Genomic DNA, 11166 nt, shown 5'->3' on the forward strand with positions numbered 1-11166 from the left:
TGACGGAGGGACAGGCAGATGTACTAGGTCATTTCTCCGTGACCCTGCTGGCTTGGGGAGGAGGCAAAGGCCCTGGGACCTACGGTGCTTGGCAGGGCAGAGGCCATAACCTCCACGCTGAACCCTGTGCCCACCTGGGATGGCGTAGCAGAGAATGAAGGCCACCTCCAGGCCGCCCCATCCCTGTCACTGCGGGTCAACACGTTCCACACGGGCAGGCACTGCCTTATCACCGCTAATCCTTGAGTGCGTACTGTGTTCCTGCCACTGAAACCTCCAACACCCCCCTGCTGTGGTTGGATTCATTTTGCAGATGGGAAAACTGAAGCTCAGAGAGAGAAGACCCTTGCCCAAGGTCACATGGGAGGCAAGCGGTAGAGCCAGCATTTGAACCCAGGCCCGGGTGACTCTGGAATCGCCCATCTGTGCCGAGACTCTTTGCTGAGCCATCTGACCCCATTCCCGCCTCTGCCAGAAGTGTGACTGGGGTTTGAGAGACAAACCCTGTGTCAGCAAGTAAGTCCCTGTCAGGCCCCTCCCGGAGTCCGCTGGGAGACACCTTGCCCCGAGCTGCTCTGAGCAACGTCCTCCACTGAAGAGCATTAAGGTCCCCAGCTGGCGAGGCAAAGTGGCCGGCCTCGTCCCTCCTGTGTCCCAGGATCCCAGCCCTCTCGGCATCCACTTCCACCCAGGCCCTTGGTCCCTGGTGGGAAGACAGAGGGCACAAGGGAGGGGAGGGGCTGGAGAAGGCTACAAGGTGTCCCCTGAGGGGCAGGGGGACGATGAGCCTGGAGATGAAACAGGCCACTCAGCAGAGGAGAATCAGTCTTCAGAGATCACCTTAAACATGAAGTGCTATTCGCTTTTATAGGCTGCCGCTTACGTGCCTTGCAAAGAAATCTGCCCGAGATGATAAGGGGGGGCTTCAGGCGTGAGCAGCCCAGCGGGGCGTGCGGGGGTCTGGCGCTTACTCATCAGCCCTGGGCTGGGGAAGACGGGGTGCCCACACCCCTGGGATCTGCGGGAGGCGGGAGGATGCACACAGGGCCCCCGCCTCTCAGGGGCAAGGTGCCTGGAGATCGGGAAGGTATCCCAGGCGGTGAGCCTCAGAGGAACCAGGGTCTGAGACCCACTGCTGGTACTAAACACCTGTGTGAGCTCCCGGCTGGAGAGATGTGGCTTCGTCCCCTGTGTGACCCCCAGTGCTGGCCCACGGTCCAAGGCTGTCCGCGAAGTCCCAGCCCAGGGGAGGACAGGATGGGCTCGTGCCAGGAGAGGTGGAGGGTAGGAAGCCCCAGAGCTGCCTCGGTTGAGGGGTGGCGTCCGTCCCAGCTGCCTCCGCTGAGTTCCCAGCCTCCAGAGGTGGCCATGGGGTCTGGCGGAGGCCAGGAGAGCTCTGGAGGAAGAGGCTCACGGCCACCGTGCTCCGCCCAGCCCGCACCCCCTCTTCTTCTTTGTTTTTTAAGGAAGCTGGGTCGTGCTCCCCTGGGTAGGCTGAGACTACACTCCTTGTACCAAAGGGGGAAGAAGAAAGTCTCCCCCCTGGGGGAGGCCAGGCAAGGCTGCTCCCAGCCCCCCCATCTCCTAGGCACGCCCCAGCCACTGGCAGCATGGCTGTTCATCGTGGCAGAAACACACTGTGTGGCTTTGGATTGGGAAATCCAAGGGGGACGTGGTGTGTGCTCTGGGCCCAGCAGGGACTCAGAGCTGCACATGGGCTCATGGATCATGTAGGGGGCAGGCAGCCCAGCCCCTGCCCAGCCTAGAGCCCCTGGGGGAGTCTTCCTCGCCTCTCCCCAGGAGTCCACATCTGCTCCCACGGCCAGGCAAATGACTCCTGACCTGGGCTGGACTCTTATCCCCTGACCCTGGCAGAAGGGGGATCCCAGAGACCCCTTAAAATGAGGAGCTGGATGTTCTGCTCAAAACTCTGGGGTCCCAAAGACTTGGGAAGAGGGCTCGTTGGCTTGTTCTATGAGCCCTGAGGAAGAGTGCCCTGTCCTGCCTCTTTTTTTTTTTTTTTTTTTTAAATAAATTCATTTATTTTTTTTTTTTAATTTTGGCTGTCTTGGGTCTTTGTTGCTGCACGCGGACTTTCTCTAGTTGCGGCGAGCGGGGGCTACTCTTCGTTGCGGTGCACGGGCGTCTCACTGCGGTGGCTTCTCTTGTTGCGGAGCACGAGCTCTAGGCACGTGTGCTCAGTAGTTGTGGCGCATGGGCTTAGCTGCTCCGCGGCATGTGGGATCTTCCCGGACCAGGGCTCGAACCCGTGTCCCCTGCCTTGGCAGGTGGATTCCTAACCACTGCACCACCAGGGAAGCCCTGTCCTGCCTCTTAATGTGACCTATGCTGAGGGCCATCTGAAGCCTCAGGCCACCGGGAAGGCCCTGGGGGGAGTGGCCAGAGGTGTTCTAGGGGACAAAGAGAAGGGTCTGGGAGCTGCTCACATCTGCCCCCTCCCAGAGGCTCCAAGCCCCCCAAGCTCTGTCACTCCACAGATGGCACTCGGGTCCGTTTCAGATGAGGGAGGGTCTCCAGGTATTTCTTGTGAGGGTCTTGGTCACCCTCCCCACCCCCCACAGCTCCAGGCCTCCAGCCCACGGAGCCCCAAACCAGGCTCGCTCCACCCCAAACCTGAGCCCTCCTGTGATTCCCACCCGGGGATGGCACCAGCCTCACCAGCCGCCCCCTCCAAAACCTCCCTGTGCTCCCCTCCCTCACCCCGCGCACTCAGCCAGCACCTGGCTCTGTCCACTCCACCTCCTCTAATCCCCTGGTCCCCTCTGTCCCCACGCCCCCAGCCCTGCCCTGGTCCAAGCCCCGTCATCTGCTTCTACATCACCACAACCATCTCCCCATGAGCCCCCCTGCCTCCTCCCGGCTCCGCCAACCAATTCCCCACCCGGCGGCCAGGGACGCTCCTGATAGCAAAGGGCCCAGGACACTCGTGCTCAGACCCCTTCAGGGCTGCGGAGGCCCAGGAGCAGGTCCCACCCCGCCTCCCCCATACCAGCCTCAGCTATAGCTGCCCTCCTCCAGCCTCCGCCTGGTGCTTCTCTGCACCTGCCTGGCTTCTGTCATTTCCCCCAACACACCTTGGTGTCCCTGAAGCACAGATCTGGCAAATGCTGTTCAGCTTAAGCATCACCTCCCCTGGCCTCCTGGCCTCCTGGCCTCCTGGCCTCCCCTGGCCTCCTGGCCTCCTGGCCTCCCCTGGCCTCCTGGCCTCCTGGCCTCCCCTGGGCTCCTGGCCTCCCCTGGCCTCCTGGCCTCCCCTGGCCTCCTGGCCTCCTGGCCTCCCCTGGCCTCCTGGCCTCCTGGCCTCCTGGCCTCCCCTGGCCTCCTGGCCTCCCCTGGCCTCCTGGCCTCCCCTGGCCTCCTGGCCTCCTGGCCTCCCCTGGCCTCCTGGCCTCCTGGCCTCCCCATCACAGCCACACCACTGGGCTAGCAGGTGAGCTCCGTGGGGCAGCCCGTGGCCAGAGGAGGGGCCCAGGAAATAGAAGGAGAAGGAAGGAGTCCTTGACTTGTAGTCCCTGTTCTTCACTTACTTCACCCTCCTTCTCTCTCAACCCAGGCACAGTGACCTCAACCCAAACCCCAAGCAACAAGACAACAGAGGCGTGTATTGTTTTCTTTATAGTGCCCATCGTGGTTTGTAATAATCCCACGATGTGAGTTTGTCCCTCCCATGAGACTCTAAGCTCCCGAGGCACAGGTTCACAGCTACGTCTCCTAGATGAAGTAGGGACTCTATAAATAGTCACTGAGTGAATTAAATGCAGCAGGGTTTAGGTTAGACATCAAGAAGAACTTCCCAATGAGAATTTTTTTTTGCTTTCTGGAATGTTTTTCAAAGTTTTGAAAATATTAGGAGACATGGCCTGGGATAGTTCAGAGGTCGACCTCCCTGTGGAGTGGCTTGACTCAGGGACTGCTCAGAAAAAAGCCCTCCCTTCCCTGCAACAGGGGAGAAGGTTACAGGGTGACTTCCTGCCCCACACTCCAAGACTAGGAGAATCATGTCTATTTCTATATCCTTTTATCTGAGCAACTCCAAACTCCTGGCAAATATTCCACCGTAATCTCCTGCCCTAAGGCTGTGAGAGCCCCTTCATTCTGCAAGGGGAGAAGGGATGTTCTAACGAAGTTGGCACCTTGTCCAACGTCACCCAGCAAATGAGGAGCTGAGGCCAGACAGGGCTGGGACAGAGCCGGCCTAAGGCTGCCCCTGAAACAGCAACACTTGGATGCAGGCCCTTCAGTGGCAGTGGGTGCTGGGCATGCCCTGGGATCACACACTGGGCGCTGGAGCCCTCTCCTTGGGAATTACATAATGTGCCTGAGTGGGCTAAGCCAAGGGCAGTCAGCGTCTCTCCCTGCATCTTCCCAATAAGGCTCATCGGCCACCCTGGAGGACCCAGGTTCAAGTCCTGGCTGCGGCTCTCTTAGCCTCAGTTTCCTCATCTGTCAGATGGGTTGATTGTTCCTGCCGCCAACCTCTCAGGGTGGTTTGACTAAGAAAGGAGAGATCTGCAAATGAACCCAGCTGGCACTCAAGAGTGTGGCATTGGCATCTTTTCTGGAGGAAGTGCCCTGTTAAAGAACCTCAGCCAGGCCCTTCTGGAGGGAACTGGGTGGTCAAGTTGCTTTCCCTGGTGGGCAAAGGGGAGATCGGGACACTGACAGCCTGTAAAAAGGGACAGGCTACTTTAAGAGCGACCCTCCTCAAGGGTGCACAGAGCTTTACAGTTTGCAAAGCACACCAGTATTTCACTCGGCCCTCGTTAACAGCCCTTGTGAAGTGAGGAGGAAGCAGGGATTGCTCTTCCCATTTTGCAGATGGTAAAGCCCAGACTCAGAGAGGGGGAGTAACTCACCCAGAGTCACACAGCATGTCAATAGTCAAGATGAAACTATTGGAGAAGCAAAGGAGGAGAGAAGGCCAGGCCCAAGGGAACCAGGGCAGGTGAGGTTCTCTCTTCCAACAGTGGGCACAGGAAAGGCCTTGTCTCGTATTTGAATCTTCAGGCAAGCCTGGAGCTGGCATAGGACAGCCTGTCTATATGCTGGATCACCAAAGGAGTGGAGTGGGGAAGTGGTGCTTGATATTGGCCCAGGCCTCTAGGACCACAAGCGCTCAGCAGCCTCCAATGCCAAGGGACAGACAGCTGGGCTCTGGCCTGGTGTCAGCTGGAATATATTTTCCAGGAAGCAGCGGAGAGGCTGGGGCCTACCCAGGAGGCCTTAAAGCCACATTTCAAATAGATCCCCCAGAAGCCACCTCCCCTTGAGACACATCAGCACTTGCTGGCTCCTCTCCCACAGTTCCTCCTGGCAGGGCTTCATGCAGTTCAATTCAGCAAATATCCCTCAGCTCCCAACCTGAGCTGCATGGAAGGACAGGAGACTGGACTCAGGGGGAGACCCCAGGATGGGGGCCCAGAAGGAGTGCATGTCCACAGGGAGCTCCTGATGGAATAGGGACTCAAGGCTAGGGAACATGGCAGGGAGAGATAAAGGCAGCTGAGCAGCACAGGCTAAATGCTGCTGGGACTTCAAGGCAGAGCCACCAGGCATCAGGGAGGGCTTCCTGGAGGAGGTGGCATCTGAGTAGGTTTTGAAGTATATGTAGGGTTTTCCTGAGTGAAGTAAGTGTGTGTGTGTGTGTGTGTGTGTGTGTGTGTGTGTGTGTGTGTGCGTGTTTGGGGGAAGATAAGACAGCAAAGGTTTGGAAATGGGCAGTCTGGTGTGGGACCAGAGGCTGGCAAAGGGCAAGATGACAAGCAACCAGTACCTGTAAGGGAACTAACGGGAAGGGAGAGCGGGCCAGGCTGGAGATGGCTTGAACAAGTCGAAGAGGTAAGACTGCTCTTGCTAAGCTGGGAGAAAGTCAGATCCCAGCAGGAGAGGACTTTTTGTCTGGGGCTGGCTTGGGTGTGCACCTGATTTAACAGAGGAATAGACCAGCCCGGGAAGGCATTGGGAGAGGCTTGGGGTCAGACCTGGCTTTGAATCTTTGCTCTCCTGCTAACATGCTGTGTGACTTGGGTGCGTGCCTCGACCTCTCTCTGAGCCACCATCCCCCTGTGACGTGGGCATGTGCATCCCTGCCTAGCCCCCAGGCTGCTGCAGAAAGTGAGACTGTGCAGACGGTCGGGAAAGGGCTTTGCAAAGTGTGGAGGCATGCCACGGCAGTGTCACTCCAGACAGAATGCGCAGCCTGCCGCTCCTGGGAGTGAGGGGCCGCCAAGGCCCGCCCCTGCCACCCCCTTCCTGCCACTGCAAACAAGAACTGTTCCTTCCCCAATGACATCTGTCTGGGAGAAATTTGAAATTTAAAACGGGCAGCTCCATTATTTCCTCTCCTTGCCGAGCGGACTCCTCATCTCGCCTGCCTGCCCCAGTCCCTTGGCAGCCCAGCCTGGGGCAGCCTCAGGGCTGCCCCTCCATTCAGCTTCCCATCTCCAGCCCTCTCTCTGGCCAGCCCTGGAGCTCTGCCCTCACCCCCTTCCAGGCCACAGCCCTGGGCACCCTCCACTGCCCCTGAAGAGGCAGCAGGAAGGGTGGAATGAACAGACCTGGAGCCCAAGGATCCAGGTTCAAATCCCAGCAGAGCTGCATAGCCTCGGGCAGAAGCAATCCTCCCTGAGTCTTACTTTCCTTGTCTTAAAGCTGGAGAATCACAATATCCAGGGTTCTCACATGAGGCAAATATTTATTGATTCTCTACTGTATGGGGTCGGGGGTAGGCTGGCTAAAGTGTGAGGATTCAGAGGAGATGGGGGTGATGGGGCGCATGCCAGCCGCCTAGCACAGGGGGTGCTCAGGGTGAATACTTAGTGGTTCAGATGCCCATTGTAGAGGTGAGGAAACGGAGACTCACACTTAAGGGCCGGTGACACTGTAAACTCCATAGGTCCCCTACTGCCTCTGCGCAGATGTGCACCTGAGTCCGTTGTGGAGCAAAGGGGCTTCTGCAGGGGTGCCGCCCCCATCCACAGCCCGAACCTCAAGTTCAAGCCTCCTATGGAGGAGGAGGAGAGGAGGGTGCCCGCCCCAACCCGGGCCTGTCGAGCCTCACGGGGGTACGCCCCAAACTCCAGCCCGGGTGCCCAGCCCGCAGGCCAGAGAGGCCACTGCCTCGCCCACCGCCCCATGTCCCCACGATCCGGGCCGCGCGTACCTGCGGCTTGTCGCGCGGCCGGTCCTCAAGTTGGGAAGCGCCGCCCACGGTCTTCCACCGGTCGTTGACCATCTTCCGGCAGGACTGGCGGGGACGCCGGGCGAGGCGCGCCGCTGCGGAGCGCAAAGGCGCCGACGTGGGCGCGGGCTCGGACGAGGGGCGCGTTCTGCTCGCCGGCTTCCCGCCTCGGTGCCCAGCGCCGGGGCGGCCCGGGCCAGCGGGCGTGCGTGTGCGGGTGTGCGAGTGTGTGTGCCTGCCGGCGTATGCGCGGGTGTGTGCGGGCGACAGCGGGAGCGGAAGCGCGAGAGCCGCCGGCCGCCAGCCGCCTGCCCGCCGCTCGCGCTGCGCGCCGTCCCCGCTCCCACCTCCCGCGCCTCCCCCTGCGCGCTCCTCTCCCTCTTCCCTCTTCCCGCCTCCCTCCTCCCTCCTCCCTTCCTCCTTCTCAATCTCCGCGTCTTTTTTGTCTCGTACTCTCTTTGCCTTTTATTGCTCCCCCGGTCTCCCTCTGACACACACGCACACACTGCGGACGGCGATAAACTCCACCTCCCCAAAGCCTAATAAAGAGGAGGCAGACCGGCCCAGACCCCCGGGCCCAGCCCGGAGGGCAGTAAACAGCCGCGGGCAGCCAGGCCCTCGCCGGCTCCGGAGAGGCCCGAGAGCCCCTGGGGCCGCCTCCTCGCAAACTTCCTCCCGGGCCGGACCCTCGCCAACTCACCGTGCGCGGGGGGCGCGGCGCCGGGCGGGCCCCGTGGGCGCCCGGGATGGGCCGTCGGGCGTGTCTGAGGAGCGGCGCCGCGCTCCTCCTGGCCCCCTCAGGGCGCTGGGCTCACCCTGAGACCCGGGCTGGGCCTGGGGTGTGGGCCGGCCGGCGTGCGCCCCCTGCCGGTCTCCGAGGTCTGAGTCCGGACCCCGGGGCCAGTGCGCCCAGTCCCGGAGTCTCCAGCCACCAGGGACCGCCCCCTCCGGACCCCGACCCGCGAGCCGGCTCTGGGGGCGCTTCGGCCACAGTCGGTAGACCTGTGTCCCGGCGCTCGCGCACGGTGAGCCGGCCCGACGCCTCCCAGCCCAGGCGGCCCGCGGGCTGAATGGGGGTCTCCGCCACCGCGGCAGCCGCCAGCGCCGCGGTCTCGAGTACCAGCGGCTCCGCGCTCTGCCGCGCTCCCGGCCGATCGCCCGCGTTTGCCGGGCGCGCCCCGTGCTGCCTCAGCCCCCGCCTCCTCCTCTGCCCGGGAGAGGAGGGATTTGTGCCGGGAGAGGTTTCTTAGTCGCCCCTTTCCATCGGCAGCACTTTTAAAAGCATTTAATCCGCCCGGTGCAGCCTTCAGAGGTAATTGACAAAGTCCTTAATCTGCGCTGTTAACGAGCTGCCATTGTGGCTTCTGACCGGGAGGCGCCCACACGGCCCGACGCCGCGTTCCTGACGGGCCGCCCCCTCCCCGGGCCGCCTCGGGCGCCTGACCGACTGCCACCCCCGTCCCTCTGTGCGGCCCCTTATCTTCCGCTCCCCCAGCTTCAGAATAGACCCCCCTATTCCCTGCTCCCCGCTTCTCCCCAAAGCTGTTTCCCGGCTCCCAGGGCGCCTTGGCCCGCCACGCTGTTCCCTGGCACCATCTTCGTCTCTCTCCTGCCGGCTGCCAGTCTGTCGCCCCATCTTCTTCCCTCTCCCGGCCCCTCACGGATGCAGCAGACTACCTGGGGGTGGGGGTCCGGGGCACTCCCTGCCCCTTGCCACCTAAGCAGACTGTCACTCGCCCAGAGAAGCTGGGTTCACAAACTGCCAGCTGTTTGTCCCCAGCCTCCTCTTCCTTCCAGGGCTGCCTGCCGGCCTCACCTGCTGCCCCACCCGCTCTGCCCCAAGGGAGGCAGCCCAGCGACCCGGAGTGGGTCCCACGGCACTAGCTGGGAGTCAGGGGACCCGGGTTGGAGTCCTGGCCCCGTGGCTCTTTCTGGATGGCATATCTCCCCAGAGGCCTTTCCTGTGGATTGGCAGGTGATGGCTTGGGCCATCAGGCTTGGGCAGAAGGGTGTAGTGGAAAGCACAGGGCCCTGGCCAGATGGCCTGGGGCAAGCAGCTGTGCCTCTGAGCCTCAGTTTCCCCATGGATGCTAAAAGGTTAACAGCACGTTCTTCAGAAGGGCTCTTGTGAAGTTCTGAGAGATAGTGCATTGAAACACCTGAGCAACTTTCCCACTATGACTTGGGCAGATTTCCTGTCTTCTCCAAGCCTCAATTTTCTCATTGAATAAGAAATCACAATCTCCCCCTTCTAAATGGGGGAACTGTGAGGTTTGTAGGCATGAGGATGGGACTGCAAATCGATTCCAGTTTGGGGAGAGGATGTAAACTCCAGACGTGTCTATGCACAGACAGAAGACCACCCTGGGGGGACCCTGAACTGAGATTCTAAGTGTTGGGAGGAATACAAAGGACCAAAAGAGTTTCAGGGTATCTGCTCTGGGTGGGCAGGGAAGGCGTCCTGGAGAAGGAGGGGTGTGAGCCAGGCTGTGAAGGTGGGGACAACTGGATGTTGGGGGGAAGGCATTTTGTGAAGCCAAAAAACAAAGGCAGAGGATGGAGAGCGACAGTAGCCTGCACGGGCAGGTGCCAACCGGAGGCCGCTGGCTGGAGCATCGCCTCCCAGGCCTGCAGAAGGGCGGTAGGACAGCTAAGCGGGGGCCACCTAGCGGCTCCTCCTGGCACTGTTTGCTGTCAGGCTGTCTCACATGCTCGGCCATAGACTCCTCACTTTCCTGCCCGCGGGGCTGTGGTGAGTGCATGTGTCGGCGTGGTCTTCACCCATCACCCCCTCTGTGGTGAGGCCCCTGCTCAGCCCCCCAGAAGAACAGTCAGCCCTGGCACAGCTCTGCCAGGAGCCTGCAGGCGTTTGCCCAGCGCCTTACACACTGCCCTCACCTGACACGCTTGGGGTGGTGTCTTGGGGAGGGGATGGGCCCCCCTGTTCAGCGGCCCAAGGAGATCTCAGTGAGCAAAAGTGCAGCTGACCCCGCAGAGGGGACAGTGCCCCGCCCTCTGATTTCCTTTGGACAAAGTTGGTGTCCACAGAGCCCCAGGGATCAGCCCACGTGCGCTCAGCGGGATAGAGTGGGATCAGGGCTTTCCAGCCAGCCCAAGACAGGGCATTCCAGGAACCAGCCAGGGCCTCAGGGGAGCTGGAACCCAGGACCCCCCAGGCTGCTCTGGCACCCCAACTGCCCACTCCCTGCGCGTCCACTCACCCTTCTCCCTCTGGCTCACCGATTCCCTGTGTTCTTGTCTTTCCTGCCCGTGGCCACCTAGGTGTGATGGCCCCACCAACAGAAAACTCTCGTCTGGGATTTTTAGTTTAAATTCCAGAGAGATGGGCTGTGATTCGACCTGCTCATCCTTTGGAGCCGAGACATATCAATCATAGGTCATTAGCCGGCCGAAGACAGCTGTCCTTGGTCAGGTGCCCACCATAGTCCAAAGGAGGGCATGGCTGTGGGATCCTGACGCAGGGCACCCCCCCTTAGCAGGCAGGCAGTGGGTACAGGGCAGGCAGTGAGACATGCCAACATGAGGAAGGTGGAAAGGAAGAGAGCCTTCTCATCAAGGAGATGAGAGAGTGTTCAGAGACGCTGGGTGACAGCATCCAGGTTAATTCTGTTTGACCAGCTGTGATCCGTTGCCCATCTTCCCTACACTCAGCCCTGTGCCAGGCACGCTGTATCCTCCCAGCCACCCTCATAAACGAGAGCTATTGGTATCCTCATTTTATGGATGACAAAACTGACTCCAAATGGTAAGTTACATAACTTGGGTAAGAGTGCTCTTAGTAAAATGATGTAAATAATAGCTACTTTTCAGGAAGCATTTTTCATGTTCTGTGTACCATTCATTAGCAATATATCTCTTTTTTTGTTTTGTTTTTTTTCTGTGGTATGCGGGCCTCTCACTGTTGTGGCCTCTCCCGTTGCGGAGCACAGGCTCCGGACGCGCAG

At 60.4% G+C, this 11166-nt stretch overlaps 1 protein-coding gene across 1 annotated transcript in view; it reads right to left on the minus strand.

Moving 5' to 3' along the window:
* The window catches only part of FIBCD1 (fibrinogen C domain containing 1), a 30648-nt gene extending 23123 nt beyond the window's left edge, over positions 1–7525 (minus strand). The window contains exon 1 of the mRNA XM_029203435.1: positions 7184–7525. Within this exon, the coding sequence (XP_029059268.1) occupies positions 7184–7255 (72 nt within the window). The 5' untranslated portion in view covers positions 7256–7525. The remainder of the gene's footprint in view (positions 1–7183) is intronic.
* Between the last annotated feature and the right edge of the window lie 3641 nt (positions 7526–11166).

Source organism: Monodon monoceros, unplaced genomic scaffold (genome assembly GCF_005190385.1).
Source record: "Monodon monoceros isolate NGI ecotype Baffin Bay Population unplaced genomic scaffold, NGI_Narwhal_1 Super_Scaffold_5, whole genome shotgun sequence".
Taxonomy (NCBI): Eukaryota; Metazoa; Chordata; class Mammalia; order Artiodactyla; family Monodontidae; genus Monodon; species Monodon monoceros.